The sequence below is a fragment of the Crinia signifera genome, chromosome 4 (genome assembly GCF_055691185.1).
Source record: "Crinia signifera chromosome 4, ASM5569118v1, whole genome shotgun sequence".
Classification (NCBI taxonomy): Eukaryota; Metazoa; Chordata; class Amphibia; order Anura; family Myobatrachidae; genus Crinia; species Crinia signifera.
In genome coordinates, this window is record NC_139220.1 from 176,629,559 (window position 1) to 176,646,509 (window position 16,951).

At 43.5% G+C, this 16,951-nt stretch overlaps 1 protein-coding gene across 2 annotated transcripts in view; it reads right to left on the minus strand.

The window, feature by feature from the left end:
• Positions 1-16,951, minus strand: part of SEMA3C (semaphorin 3C) — a 184,159-nt gene that overhangs the window by 20,496 nt on the left and 146,712 nt on the right. For both annotated transcript variants that reach the window (XM_083183068.1, XM_083183067.1), the window contains exons 13-15: positions 4,509-4,597; positions 2,409-2,450; positions 1,101-1,258 (exon numbers count right to left, since the gene is read on the minus strand). In XM_083183068.1, coding sequence (XP_083039194.1) covers positions 1,101-1,258; positions 2,409-2,450; positions 4,509-4,597 — 289 coding nt within the window. The remainder of the gene's footprint in view (positions 1-1,100; positions 1,259-2,408; positions 2,451-4,508; positions 4,598-16,951) is intronic.

Here is a 16,951-nt window from a genome sequence, read left to right on the forward strand (position 1 = left end):
TTTGTGACTGGCAGGTCGGACTTCCAATAGGAAGTCACTGCCAGTCACAGTGAAGCCAGTGCAGTTTTACAGACTGCATCTGGCTTTACTACAGTGGCGGATTTTACCTGGGGGGGCTGCAGCCTTGCTGCAGCCCATAGGTAAAAACCGCCACTGGATAAGTTAAATGGTGTCTTCATAAGTGTGATTTCATTAATGCAGATTTGTGTCCAGAAACTGAATTGCAAATCTTTTGGAACCTCAATCCATAAATGTATTTATGTTTGTGCTACCTCATCACAGATATAACATTATTTTCAGGAATACATACTTCAATCAAAAATATTCAGACACTCATGTTGTATCAGGTCAATGGAATATCGATTATTAAATATCATAAAAAAAATTCTTATGTTATCTTTCTAGATAGAAAGCTTGGTTTTAGCTGGAAATCATGCGTGTGTATCATAGTTATTGTACCAAAAATGAGGTGGTTTCCTAACAAATACATATCACATTTGATAATCATTGGAATTTAAACCTGATTCTGGGAACCCCCTGTCCGAAATGCAGTATTGTGCATGTTATAATCTAACGTAATCAACATAGATTACAGAATAGTTATTACTCTGATGTATTACCACTCTGACCAGAGATTAGTGTACAGTATTGACCCGTTGGATGCTAGATTGTAGCGTGTAATGATTTATAATCAGCCTGAAGAATTTTTAGCAACTTCTTGGTGGCAGCAGCCATTAGCATTAACTTTGGCCGTTTTAGTGTGATATTTCTTTCAAGCTGGTAACCCACGTAAAAGCTGAGCGGGAAATTGAAGCAGCGGAAGCGCCTTTATTCTTGGTGTCAGCATGTATTAAATATACCATAAAATACATTGCAAACTAATTTTGGATAACCAGGAAGTGATGTTCTAGAACCAGACCTTGTGTAAAGAGGGGCGTAAATATAAACAATTAGTGATATACTAACACTGTAGTAAAGAGAGGCATAAATATAATCAAAAGAAAAAAAACAACAAAAACATTCATTGAGAGGTTTCACCTGGTACAATAGGAATTTATTATATCTCAGTTTCTGCCATACAAAACATAATAATGTCTTACCTCTTCCCAGATGGATAATACCTGGAACAGAATTTCCCATCCCAGGCACAGTAAGGATCTCTGGCCAGGCAGCAGTCTGCGCAGGCAGCTCCGTATATGTGGCAGCGATGCAAAGACACCTGAGTGACACCTTCTTCGGAGCTGACGTACAATTGTTGCTGTGAAGTGTAATGTTACAATTAAACAAGCCGTCCCTTTTCCATTCAGGGTAGTAATAATAATAATAATAACTAGAATAATATTGCATTATTAAACTGTCAGAGGGACCTTTTAAAAAATGGTAATATTTTAAGTGTCCCTCGTGGACACTTCATTATGTATGTGCGTGTAATAAATTTTATATATATATATATATATATATATATACACATACATACATACACACACATACATACATATACACATATGGTACACAAATTAGGTCGACACCCATGCTGACACTTTAAAGAAGGTCGACATGGCTTAGATTGACTTAGACAAAAGGGGGACACAAGCAACATTTTGCCATAGAAAAGGTCACTGTGAAAAAGGTCGATATTAGTTTTTCATGTTTTTTTTCCAGTACCAGTGCTTTTTTTTTTTTTACATACTTACAGTACATACTGTACCATACACATGGACATAGATGGAGAATAGTATAGTGTGCCGGAAGCATGGCAAGCTAAGCGGTACACTGACATGGTGTCCATGTCCATATAAGTTGACGTACGTTGACACAGACACCATTTTAAAAAATGCTTATGTCAACCTTTTCTATTTCGACCTTTTGTCCATGTTGACCGAAGCCATGTCTACCTTTTTAAGCTGTAAACCTATGGACTGCGGACCAATAGTGGTCAATTGGGTTGACCCTAGGACTCATACTCTATGGAACAACATAACAGTAACGTCTGTGCCAGCAGCTGTCTATGCCCGTATTGAGCAACACTTAAATTGCTCTGCCGGGTGCCATCTACTGACCGCCGTCACACAAAACACTTGAATCCCCCCATAGATGCGAGGAACATTTGTTCGTAGAAATGAGCGTTCAATCTGTCAGCAATCTTCATTAAGTTCTGGCTTGTATAGTTGCATACTGTAGTTCTAAGCATGTGGCTATGGCTCTTGCTACAAGTGCATAAAATTAGTTTAAGCTGTTCTTCGAAAGAACCGTACATGGTATTCAGAAACGTTCAGCACTGAGAAGATAAATGTTACTTTGTTGTAACAATGTCCAATTGTTTTAGACTTTATCAAAATAAAATGTTCTTGCTGCCAGATTTAAAGATGTAAAGTAATCTGTAAGTAGTTAAATCCAAGTCAATTTACCTTTTTTGGAGAAATCTTCATTGATGTTATGGGGGAATGACTCTAAACCAAGAAAACAGACTTTTTAAAACATAAGATCAACCAATAAACATTTAACATTAATCAGTTAACTATTCAATAATCATATGTACTAAGATGTCTACCACACAAAGTAATAGCTTAGACTATTTATCAAACACTCAGCGAGTTTAAATCATGTTCACATTCACAGAATTACAGCAAAATTTTGTTTCACTGATATTTATTTATGCGGTTACATCTGTGTTTAGTACATAGAGCATTTCTTTTCAGAGATGTCAAAATGCTGATGCAATCAGAGATGATATTAGCTGCTCTTGCCTATAGTCTATAGCCCAGCCATGGAGGGACTCCCTTCTTCTTGTTCCTTATTGATCCATGGCTCTGCATGCCCATTGAATAGGCTGGTACAGAACGTGGATGTAAAGGGAGACGGAAGGCATTTAAAATGCCTGGTGGAGGTTAACCATATAGGCTGGAGACAGCACACATTTAGTAGCAAGGGGTTAATGCTTTTGAGAAGGCTGTTTTTTCATTATGGTATGTTTTTGCCTATTGTGATTTGGAGGTGGGGTAGGGGGCATATCTTACTACTTGACTGCTCTCTGTGCTAGAACAGATATAGCTGCGCTCATTGTTGCTATGGAAATCGCCACGTGCACAACACCCACGGCAACTGACTAGGCCCCATTACAGTGCTTGTGCGTCTAATTAGCTCCTGCAGCTCATAGAAATGCATTGAGCGTTGATGGAGCAGAATAGTAATTCCGTGTGGGCACAAGCGGCTGTGACACAGCACCGATAGGTCTGTTCTCACCCTCTTTCCTTTATCTGTTTAATGTTTTCAGCTTTGTTTGCAGAAAATAATGATAGTAGTGGCAATCCTGCTGTACTACACCCTCCAATACACAGAAAAGCTGATTCTAATCTATTGCGGTCAGTGCGAAGGGTCATTTTTTCTTTGCCATACCCTTTTATTTTTAATTAAGCTGACCCTTTGGTGTCCCAATATGTTTAATAGTCTTTGTTTGATAAGTTATTATTGTTTGTATTTGTGTAATAGGCGGAGCTGTATCAGGCCTTGCAGAGAGATAAGGTGGAGTATTTGCCCAAAGCATCCAATCAGCATCTGACTGTCATTTTAAAAACTGCGCTAAATAAATGACAGGCAGAAGCAGATTATTATTTTTATTATTATTAATAATAATAATAATAATAATAATAATAATAAATGTTTAATTACTATGTAAAATGATGTAAAAGAGGGTTGGGATCACTGGGTCTACAGCAAGTTGGTCGACAAGTGTTAGGTCGACACCATTAGGTCAACATGGGGAAATGTCGACCTTGGTCTAGGTCTACAAGGGTCTAGGTCGACACGGGTCAAGGTAAACATAGGTCAAGGTTGACAGGTCGACGCAATCATTAGGTCGACAGTCAAAAGGTCGACATGGGTTTTTCACTGTTTTTTTTTACTTGGATGTCGACACATGGGCATGAATTATCGCCTGTCGGCACACGTCGGCTCAAAAAACATTGAAAAACCCATGTCAACCTTTTGACTGTCGACCTAGACCCTGTCGAACATATGCTTGTGTCGACCTAATGACCTGTGAACCTAGACCCATGTCGACCTAGACCCATGTCGACCTAGACCCATGTCGACCCAACACTTGTCGACCAAATTGCTGTAGACCCAATGAACGTATCCCGTGAAAGAAATCCTTGGAAGTAGAACTCAATGCAAAGATAGTGACGAACAGAAGTATATTACAATGACATCAGTATCATCCAGTTAGGACAGCAAGAATACAAATCAGCTTCTGTGTATGTTTTAGCCCTAGTTACGCTTCTGGCTCTGTGGGCAGTTCCATTTCTCATGTCTGAAGTGAAGTCTGAAAGTGCTCACTGAGATCATAGCTGCACAGTTCACCAAACATTACGTTATTTCAAGGCTAATTTCAGCAAACATACATTACAACTCCTGGCTCTTTATCTATAGCTGTACATATAGTGCCAAGTCTGGCAGATCAAAGTTGTATGTAAACACGTCCAGTTTTAGAATAAAAAGATGTGCCAAACCTTGAAAACCTCCAGTTCTTCTAGGATGAGCTCTCCACTAACGGAGCCATTACTGGGAAGAACGACAATTTTATGCACAGTCCCCTTGTCTAGACAAAATATAAAACAAAAATAATATTTTTTTTCCTTAGTTCATGTTAAACAGTTGAATACATCCAAGTTAATAATTTATGTATACATTAAAAGAGCCTTAACAACAGATAAAGTGGAGTGTGCTAATGAGTCGGAAAGGACTAGCCAATCAGCCCCTAACTGCCATGTAACAGGCTGTGATCGAAAAATGACAGTTAAGAACCGATTGCCTGGAACTTTATAACTTGTTATCACCCTCCATGTTATCTGTTGTTAAGGCTTAATACATCTGGCCCTTTATAACTTGTAGTACTCAAGGCCACTTTAATAAATTTTTGGGCTCAGGTCAAATGCCAGATTAGTGGTCCCATTTGCAGAGAGTAAAGGATAGCTAACAATTTTAGCAAGTCAAACCCACTTCTCCAAATGATGAATTATAAGGTTTTGGTGAAAAATAAAAACATTTTTTGAATGTGTGAGACAAATGTTAGGATTTTGGATTGGTGGATACCTGGAGCTGCAGTAGATTTATGCCTGGTTTATGGTTTATACTACTGTATATTTCTGTATAATTTTAACCCATGAGGCAGGGTCCAGATTGATGGCTATGAGGATTACTATTAAGACTTACATCAAATTTTAACTTAGTATTTTTTATTCTTTAAACTCTGTATTTGGTCCAGGAGATCTGAGTGTTACCTTGGCAATTAACTTTAAAAATGAATGTGAGCACGTTAAAATAGGGGGTTTCCAGTTTTCCTAGAAAACTAGGGGGGTTGGTACAGAACCAATTTCAGGATCTTTAATTCCATATCTAGGTTCCATTGGAAGTTTTAGGAATTGGCAACAAAATTGTCCTGCCTGACCACAAGACATAATACATTCAAAGCTGATATGTTATAAAGAACATCCTCTTATACCCTTTACCATATTAGTACATCATCTTCAAGAGTTGGGAACAGTGTTATTTAAATTATCCTGCTCATTTAAAATCATATTACCACAGTTATGAATACAAAGGTGATAAGATCCATTGTACTATATTACATTGCTTTTAAGGTCACACATGGCAAGTTATTATTGCATGTTTGCACTCTGTAGTGGGTTTGTTGCTATATTCTATTCCAACTTATACCCTTTTCACATCACACTTTTAAAACGGTATATTGCCGTTTTTTTTCCATTTTAAAACGTTTAAGGCTGCAGTGTGAAAGTGCCAGAGTTGATTTACCGGTTAAAGTTAACCGGTATTTCAACACGGTTAAAAAGCAGAGTCCTACACGTTTTAAAGCCGTTTTTTTGGCAGTTTGAACAGCTATATTTCAATGGATTGAAACGTGTCCCTTGGGGGTTAAACGGGTTGAATGTTTGAATGGTATTAAATGATTTTTAAAACGGTTTTCACCTGCAATGTGAAAGGTCTCAAGGCTCAGACCCGTTTTAAAGTCCCATTTAAGAATACCGTGTCATTACCCATTTCTGCAATGTGAAAGCAGTATTAGAAATGCCACTTCCACAAAAGGAAAACAGTGATTTTATTATTCAATTCCTCTGTATAGTTTTACAGTCTAGACATATATTACATTAGTCTCAGTAAGCCTACATTTACACGGTCTCATTATTTAGTATAGCTAAATAATTATTGTAAGATTTACTCTACGGAAACTTGGTAGATGTGCAGTCATATCAGGTTTGCCCATAACAGAATGACATGGTCTCAATATATACTTCCACAAGATGTCACTAAGAGCAGGTTGCTATAAGTGTCTGAAAGTACAGTCACACAGCAGTGATGTAAGCAGAACTGCGTAATTAATTGTAAATATTTCAGGTCCAGACACATAACAGGCAGACAAACGGTCAGACCACAGAAAGTACCATACATAGCAATAACTCATTTTTTTTACTTTCTGTTACCTAAATATATATGGGAGTTGGAGAGGTAGCAGAATAAGTAATATAGGATTGCCCAGATATCCAATGGTGAGTTCAGATTTTAATGCTGTTTATAGTCTTGTATATTAGGTTTGACATGCGAATAAAATACGCTTAATTTTATAGTGAGGTAGGTGGTTTGTAGTAGGCTGAATGAAGACATGGGTCATTTGTAGCCATTTTGAGTAGCCGAGCAAAACTGATCATCTTAAAGGTGCCCATACACGATACAATTGTTGGGTGCAATGAGATGCGCACTCCCATCACACACCTCCTCGCACAGCCCAAAAAGTAAGTGCTGCACATACTTTTTGTACTAGATCTCATCTCATCGCATTGCAAAACCTATGCGGTGCGATGCGATATTGTACACAATAATTGTACCGTGTATGGGCACCTTGTGTGCTGAGTGATCTGTCAGGGCCCATGTTCTCCGACTGGCAGAAAGGGACAGCAGAGGTAGGGCAACAATGAAGTGCATACAGGGAGCAGAGTTGCCACTGGAGAGAGCATGTGCCAGTTTACATAGGCCACCCCCTTTTTCAGGAGTGCGAGATGCGCTGCGTGCAGGAGTCCCAATCACAGTCTTTTAAAAGTTGGGAGGTATGAAATCTATGGATGCTCAGGCAAATAATGGCATAATCACAGCCAGCTGATTCTCTTCATACTGATGCAGGGAATGCTGTTTAGTCTGCTGCATGCCAAATTACATTTATTAGCTCTTTGCATTGTACAAAGTAACACTTTTATTTATGTTTCATGTCTTTTTAAGTGTTTCACAAAATCATGTAGTCTAAAATAATCTGGCTATTGGATTAATTAATGACAATCTCTTACCAATGGCTTACACACAGAAAAATGTATCTGTCCAATCTATCTGGTGGGAACAAAAATCTAGCAATGTGTGGGAGCATATGAAAGGCAGTCATCTGCTCCCAAATGCTGGACAATGGATTCAAATTGTTTGGATAAACTTGTGAAATCAAATCAAATGGCTTTAGCCAATCTTTCTAATGACTTATCAGCTTTCCAACATTTGGGATCAAATGGCTAATGGGGGGAGATTCTCTAAAGCAGAAATGCGGTAAAAACCCGTTATCTGGGTTTTTACAGCATTTCTGTATGCTGTATGGCCCCTCCGCAGTGGCAGCGCTGTGGAGGGAATCACCAGCAAAAGCTGGCGATTCCCTGCAGAAGCCTATGGGCTTCTTACCGCAGCGCTGCTTGAGGGATCCGTCACGGATCCCTCCCAGCATGCCCTGCGAATGGCGCTGTCACTCTGCGCATGCGCAGATGGACTCCCGAGTCACAGACCCGTAAGTGCAGTGCCGGCACTGCATCACAAGGGACAGCTCTTATCGCAAGAGCTGTCACGCGTTAATAACAGCATATGTTAGAACATATGCGGTTATTAATAATGCGATGCCCGGCGATAATGGGCAGCGGATGTTACAACATCCCGCCCATGGTCTTTTGCTTCCATACATTTCCAGATTTTTGTTAACACCAGACAGATTGGGCAGATAAATCTTTTAGTGTGTACGTAATTTTAGAGAGCAGCATATTGTTTGGAGTAGTAAATAGCAATGACTGTGTGGTGATGTAGATAGCTAAGTGCTGCGATTTATTGTGTACTGTCGCAATGATTGAAGATTAAATAGTAGGGTTGGCTTGAAGCATGTTATGGTAATCAATGTGCACCCCATCACAACTGCAATCCGTGCTGAATAAGGCCCTGCCTGACACAGGTAACCTGCCCACATGGATAGAAAACAATATGGGTGAAATTCTATGGGATGAGATTTTTAGACTTTTGCGAATTTTCTCGCAAAAACGGCCGAAATCGCATTTTTTTACATTTTTGCATATTTAATGAGCTCCGAAAATGTGAAAAAAATGCGATTTTTGCCAACAAGTTGGACACACTGGAAATGCGATGGCTGCTTTTCGCAGCACATCGCATCCAGATGTTTTCACATGGAAAAGTATACAAATCGCATATTTAATGGTATGCGATTTGTATAAAGTGTGACTATAATTCGCCCAAAAATCAGACCAGGTTCTGATGGGCGAATTAGGCAGAAACCTGCACAGATCGCAATGTTCTGTGCAGGTTTCTGGTGAAAAAAAATAAAATAAACAGTTAAATTAAAAAAAAACGAGCGCGGGGTCCCCCGCCCGAGCATAACCAGCCCTGGGCTCATTGAGCCGGTGCTGGTGACATAAAATCAGGGTCCCCGACAAATAGGGGTCCCCTTGATTTAATGAAACAAGCACCAGGCTCAAGGTCCGGCGCTGGTTCCCAAAATATGGTGGACAAAATGACTAGGGGTCCCCCGTATTTTAAGAACCAGCACCGGACCCAACCAGCCAGCAGGGTAATGCCACAGCCGGGGGACACTTATTATATAAGGTCCCGCGGCCAAAGCATTATCCCCGTGGCTGGTCAGCATGGGCAGGGGTCCTGGGGAAGTGGGGACCCCCCCAATGAAGGGGTCCTCCCCCTCCAGGACTTACCAGCCCATGCTGAAAGTCCGGGGCTGTCCCCGATGCCCCTGGGCGGTGGGCATCGGGCTGATGGATTGTGTAAAAAAAAGAAGATAAACTATTGTTTTCTACTGGCGAACTATGAGTCCCAGCAAGCCTACCCCGCATGCTGGGACTTGGAGAACCACAAGTCCCAGCATGCGGGGCATTAAAGGGCCCGCTGGCACTTGTAGTTCTACAGTACAAAAAATAGTTAAATAAAACACACTGACACCCTGAAAAATAAAAGTTTAATACATACACAGCCCACACACACTGATACTTACCTACCTTGAGCCCATAGGTCGGTCCCTGAATCCTGGGTCCGGGCTCCGGGGCTCCAGGGCAGAAAAGTCCGGTTCCGGGGCCTTGGTCCTGGTTCCGGGGCTGGTCCTGGGGTTCCGGGGCTCCAGGGCAGAAGAGTCCGGTTCCGGGGCCTTGGTCCCGGGGTTCCGGGGCTGTTCCGGGGTCCAGGATCCGATGAAGTCCACAGGGGTACCTGAGGAAGGAAATCCTACTCACCTGGTCCCCGGCGACGACATCGGCATCCTCTCCGGCAGACGCGCTGCTTCCGGCTGCTGTGGTACCCGCTCTCGGACTGAAGAGGCGCAGAGATGTTCATCTTCCGCGCCTCTTCTCAGAATGACTCCATTGGCCGCCTAGCGTCCAATCAGGAGCCGAGAAAGTCGGCTCCTGATTGGCCGCTAGGCGGCCAATAGAATCATCCGGAGGAAAGGCGCGGAAGATGAAAATCTCTTTGCCTCTTCAGTCCGAGAGCGGGTACCACAGCAGCCGGGAGCAGCGCGTCTGCCGGAGAGGATGCCGATGTCGTTGCCGGAGACCAGGTGAGTAGGATTTCCTTCTTCACGTACCCCTGTGGACTTCATCGGATCCTGGACCCCGGAACAGCCCCGGAACCCCAGGACAAGCCCCGGAACCAGGACCAAGGCCCGGAACCGGACTCTTCTGCCCTGGAGCCCCGGAGCCCGGACCCAGGGACCGACCTACGGGCCCAAGGTAGGTAAGTATCAGTGTGTGTGGGCTGTGTATGTATTAAACTTTTATCTTTCAGGGTGTCAGTGTGTTTTATTTAACTATTTTTTGTACTGTAGAACTACAAGTGCCAGCGGGCCCTTTAATGCCCCGCATGCTGGGACTTGTGGTTCTCCAAGTCCCAGCATGCGGGGTAGGCTTGCTGGGACTCATAGTTCACCAGTAGAAAACAATAGTTTATCTTCTTTTTTTTACACAATCCATCAGCCCGATGCCCACCGCTCAGGGGCATCGGGGACAGGCCCGGACTTTCAGCATGGGCTGGTAAGTCCTGGAGAGGGGGGACCCCTTCATTGGGGGGGTCCCCACTTCCCCAGGACCCCTGCCCATGCTGACCAGCCACGGGGATAATGCTTTGGCCGCGGGACCTTATATAATAAGTGTCCCCCTGCTGTGGCATTACCCTGCTGGCTGGTTGGGTCCGGTGCTGGTTCTTAAAATACGGGGGACCCCTAGTCATTTTGTCCCCCGTATTTTGGGAACCAGCGCCGGACTTTGAGCCTGGTGCTGGTTTCATTAAATCAAGGGGACCCCTATTTGTCGGGGACCCTGATTTTATGTCACCAGCACCGGCTCAATGAGCCCGGGGCTGGTTAGGCTCGGGCGGGGGACCCCGCGCTCGTTTTTTTTTTTTTATTATTTGCGCTTTCCTGCAAACGTGCGATTTTCAGACATGAAAATCGCACATTTTCAGGACTAAAGACATCGCACCACCTCGCACCTATTCGCACTATTTGGCCAGTTTTTCGCATCTCATTAAATATCTGAAAAACGGGCCAATCTTGCGATTTGAAAAAGTGCGAAGTGGTGCGATAAAAAAAAACGCGCATTTATCTCATCCCATAGAATGTCACCCAACATCTGTTTGGAATGGCCTAACGTTTAAAAACTGTCCGTGTGCGGGCATGATAACGATGCAATGCATGTAATTGACACTCAATTATCTTTCATCCTGATGCCTTCAAGATGCAGATAGATAAGAACTTGCCTTGCACGATTTGGTACACATCATTCCATGTATAGTCATGATGAACGACAGATAATGATGTGTTAATGACCCATCTAATACTCTGATCGTTTACTCAATCAATCTGTGTGTGTGCATGATATTGTTTGGAGTGTTCTGAATTTCAAGGGAAATTGGAAGACGGATTGTTCATAACATTGTACCACATGGGCACCTTTAGTGAGATCTATTTTATTAAAGAAACTTTTTTATTTTTTAAATAAAACCTAAAACCAAAATAAAAAAAAACATCCACGAAAGCCAACTTAGACTTACAAATAAAATAAATGTAGAGGGATTGTTTTAATCATTGTTCAGTGTCTCTGTAAAAACTATGGTGTGTGAAAGAAGCTTCTATAAAAAACAATGGGCTTAGCAATATATTTTCATGACAAATACTTTGTCATCACTTGATAAATCTGTTGGGATTTAATGTATACGAAGTTTATATAATGCTTATTTTTATAAGATCACTTTGTGATAGCAATCCCATCAAATGTAAACATAACACCACTGTCCAGTCCAGATCTCTGAAGCTATTCGAGGAGGATGATAAATCTGGCAGTGCTATAATGCTTTGGCACACACAGTAATACACATGCATTACTAGCTATAAAGCAAATGCAGGCCGAGATTGGAAAGCATCAATCCTCTGTCACTATCACCCATGGATGTTACAGCTACACAAAGACAGTGTTACAATGATTAACACTACTGTATACAAATAGTCACAGCTGTGACAAAGACATCCTCTTTTATTGCATGGAAATTATATCAGTATACCATCATTAGGTCGACCCATATTATGTTGACAAGCATTGGGTCAACCACTAAAGGCCAACGTGGCTTAGGTTGACCTGGCTAAGTTTGACAGGCCTCGAAGGTCGACACAAGCATTAGTTTGACACTGGCAAGATTGACATGAGTTTTTTTGTTGAGCCGACAAGTGCCGACAGGCGGTATTTCATGCCCTACCATCCACAGTGGATGGAGAATAGAATATTGTGCAGCTAGGCACCATGCCCGAAGCATGGCGAGCGCAGTGAGCCATGCGAATGGACGAGGCACACTTTGACGGTGTCCATATTGACTATGTCAACATTCGGGACAAAAAAAACGTGAAAACCTCATGTCGACCTTGCCATTGCTGACCTAATGCTTGTATCGACCTTCCAACACTGTGCAAAAAATGAACTAATAGCCTTACGGCTAAGAGTTTACAAGCGCCTGATAGGGTGTTGTGTCAAGCAGCTCCTACATACGATATAGAGAAAAAGAAGGAAAGTGGAGCGCTAAGGATTGGATCAATATGGTATTAAAAAGTATATAAGTAGTTTTATTTGCTTATTGCACAATAATATGTGGATTCAAAATCACTTAATGGGTATAAAATATTCTACACAGTAATAATACATATAGGCATATTTGAACAAAATACAAAAAAGTTTAGAAATAAAAATGTTGTAAAGGTACATATAATAAAATAATTGGGGTTATACTTATGGCATGGAGTTATTGTGGGGTCCATAAACCTTGCCGGATGGAAGAGCGCTGGGGGGAGATGGTGAACCCGATATATATATTATGGGTATCCTCAACGATGTAATATGCGCCTTTGTAATCCTTATTGTGCAGGTGGTGGTGTCCCAAGTTTGAAATAGAATAGAATTTGTGCCCAGTGGACGATCCAGGTGTAGATCAAGCTGATGCTCCAAGACAGGGTATCCAAATTGCAGCCAGTAAACCTAATAAAATCAGCAGGTGCTCCCTGACCTGTTTCGCTGTCCTCTGACAGATTTTTCAAAGGTAAAAAAACTACTTATATACTTTTTAATACCATATTGATCCAATCCTTAGTGCTCCACTTTCCTTCTTTGACCTTCCAACACTGGTGAACGTATTTCATGTGTCAACCTAAACCCTGTCGGGTACTTGTGTACTATCACGGCTCCCATCTCATCCCATCTCATTGCATACCATAAGGCTTATGGAGCCCACACACGCACCGATCCCGGCGTGCGTTGTGGGCTTAACTAGCACACATAGCATCGCATCGTATGCCTTGTGCATACGATGTGCATGCGATGCGATGCTATGCTAGAAAAGGCTAGTAGAAAAAGTATGTGCAGCACATACTTTTTGTACTGTACGATGAGGTGCCGCGGGAGCGCGCACCCCATCGTACAGCATCGTACCGCCGGCATCGGCGCGTGTGTGGGCTCCATTAAGATGGTATGCAATGAGATGAGATGTGCTGCGATGGGACCCGATCTTATACAATTTAAAATTGTATACCATTGTATATGGCATACGATGAGATGAGATGAGATTTTAAATTGTATAAGCACACTAATGGGTGCTTTTTTTAAGGTCAATTGGCCCCCCTATAAGATTTTTAATTGTATAAGCACCCTAATGGGTGCTTACAATGTTAAATGCACCCCCACGCCACCCCCACTATCAACGCCAACCGAAGCGTGGCGAGCGCAGCGAGCCCGCGAGGGGCGGCGGTACGTGTCCTCCGACCTTTTCATACCCCCACTATCCATGTCGGCGTGGAGTTGATTTTATATAGTGTGGCAAGCGCAGCGAGCCACCGAGCCCTGCGAGGGGACGCGTAATACATGGATAGTGGGGGTATGAAATGGTCGGAGGACGCGTACCGCCGCCCCTAATGGGTGCTTACAATGTGAAATGCACCCCCACGCCACCCCCCCCACTATAAACGCGAACCCGAAGCGGGGGGCGGTGGTACGCGTCCTCTGACCTTTTCATACCCCCACTATCCACGTCGGCGTGGAGTTGAGAATAGAAAGTGCGCTCGCCACCGAGCCGAGCGCAGCCGGATACCTTCACAGGTATCGGAGTCCCCTCACGGGCTTCACAGGTATCCGCGTGCGCTCGCCACGCTTCGGGCTCGGTGGCTCGCTGCGCTCGCCACACTTTCTATTCTCAACTCCACACCGACGTGGATTGTGGGGGTAGGAAAAGGTCGGAGGACGCGTACCGCCGCCCCTCGCGGGCTCACTACGCTCCCCACGCTTCGGGTTCACGTTTATAGTGAGGGGGTGGCGTGGGGGTGCATTTCACATTGTAAGCACCCATTAGGGTGCTTAAAAGCACCCTTTATGGTGCTTATACGATCTTTCATCGCATAGGGGGCAAAAATCGCGTCGCTTCGCATCGCATGCCATGCGATGCATGCCATGCGATGCAACGCGATGAAAACATCGCACGATGCACATCGGGGGGGCCGCTATAATACACAAGTACCCATTAGTGTGCTTATACAATTTAAAATCTCATCTCATCTCATCGTATGCCATATACAATGGTATACAATTTTAAATTGTATAAGATCCCATAAGATGGAAATCGTGGGAGCCGTGATAATACACAAGTACCCCATGTCGACCTAATATGAATTGACCTAATGACCAATACCAATGATATCAGTTGTATCCACATGACATACAAATGAGTATAAAATAATAAGTGTCTATTTAAAGAGAACAGTCACATTTGCATTACGTCAGTCTATGCTGCATATTTACCTGACCCTCCTGGAAGCTGCTGGAGACACACATATTTTGGGGTAGTCCTCTGCAGCCCCAGAAGAGTCTTCTGCCCACTTCCTTCTAGGGAAGCATGAAGGATAGTGTGACAATCACCCTCAACCGGGAAGGGGGTAGTACTAAAATATGGACTGTGCCATTTGGCTCCGCCCCTTCATGATAGACCTGTGAATGACCTAAAATATATTTGAAGAAGCCTATAATACGGAACTTGTGTATTATCACGGCGCCCGATTTCATCTAAATCGCATCCGATTTGCGGCCGATTTTCTGGCCGATTTGATCTGCGATGCGATTTTGAGTCCGATTTGCGTCCGTTTTTTTGCCGATTTTTGGCTTATTTCCTGCTGATTTGCATGTTATTCCATCCTTGCACACCCCCAGGTACTATGCGATGGTATGCGATGTGATTTTTGGGAAAATGCCCCTGATTGTACAATTAAATATCGCATAGCAACGCATGCCAGCAAGTGGCATGCGATGCGATGTGATTCGCAATGTTAAATGCACCGCCATTGTTAACGCCACCCCCACTATCAACGCCAACCCGAAGCGTGGCGAGTGCTGCGAGCCCACGAGGGGCGGCGGTACGCGTCCTCCGACCTTTTCATACCCCCACTATCTACGTCGGCGTGGAGTTGATTTTAGATAGCCCGAAGCGCGGCGAGCGCAGCAAGCCCCGCGAGGGGACGCGGATTATTTTACATGTATTCCGCGTCCCCTCGCGGGGCACGCTGCGCTCGCCATGCTTCGGGCTCGGTGGCTCGCTGCGCTCGCCACACTATCTAAAATCATCTCCGCGCCGACGTGGATAGTGGGGGTATGAAAAGGTCGGAGGACGCGTACCGCCGCCCCTCGCGGCCTCGCCACGCTTCGGGTTGGCGTTGATAGTGGGGGTGGCGTTAACAATGGCAGTGCATTTAACATTGTTAGCACCCATCAGGGTGATTGTACAATTACAAATCGAATCGCTTCACATGCATCGCATGGCATGCATCACATGCCACTATATTGTATGCGATGCACTACGATGGAAATCGGGGGTGTGCAAGGTGTGCAATGATGGAACAATCGGCCGAAAATCGGCCAAAAATCGGCCGCAAAATCGCATCCGATTTTTCCATGCGATTTGCGGCCGATTTGCAGCCGATTTCGTGTGCGCAGTGATCATACACAAGTACCGATAATACTTTGATTTTTCTTTTTTAAATGTGTTTGGGAATATAAAAGCTCACCAATTATATGGTCTGCACTATGCTCTGCCATACTATATCTGCCTCATCCAGCCCCCACTCTGCCCCTTCTGATCCATACAACCGCCCCCTCCCAAGTCATACCTGCTATATATCCAGTGATGAGTGGTACTCCATCATCACCAGATAGGGGCTGGGTCATTTTACTCTAGACGTGGGTGCCACTGGAGGGGCGGTACACACCACAGCTCCTTGTGCACATTCATACTGGATATTATTATATAGAACTGGTTCACGGAATAGGCACCTGTTGATTAGCTGGAAACATGTGCTTGTGTTATCTACTCTTTCATATTAATTTTACTCTATTTATTTATTATTTATTAAGGATGGCAGAACTTGCTTTGGTATTACTCCACTTTTGTATTATACCCCTTTCACACTGCATTTGTTAAATGGTATATTGCCGTTTTATTTCCATTTTAAAACATTTAAGGCTGCAGTAGGAAAGCACCAGAGTTCATTTACCGGTTAAAGATAACTGGTATTTCAAAACGTTTAAAAAGCAGAGTCCTACACGTTTCAGAGCCGTTTTTTATGCAGTGAGAATGGCTCTGAAACGGTATTTAGTAAAAACAACAGACTACAGACCTGTGATAGGCTGGCTGCCTTGAAATGTGTTCAGGGGATTAAACGGGTTGACTGATGTGAATGGTATTTAAACGGTATTTAAAATGGTAATCTACTGCAATGTGAAGGCTCAGACCTGTTTTAAATACCTTTTCAAAATACAGTTTTTTAAAACGTTTAGGCAGTGTGAAAGTGGGATTATTGTATTACAGGTTGAGTATCCCCTATCCGAAATGCTCGGGACCACGAGCATTCCGGATAGGGGAATATTGCGGTTTTTGGAATAAATTGTTTTAGCCTATACTTACCTGTCCCCTGATGGTGTCCGGTGGTCCCTCGGCGTCCACGCAGTCCCCGGGTGTCCACAGCAGGCCTCCGGCATCTTCTCCGGGTCTCCAGCGGTCCCAGGAATGCATTGCGCGAGTGTGCGCGCGCACCGGTGACGTCACCGGC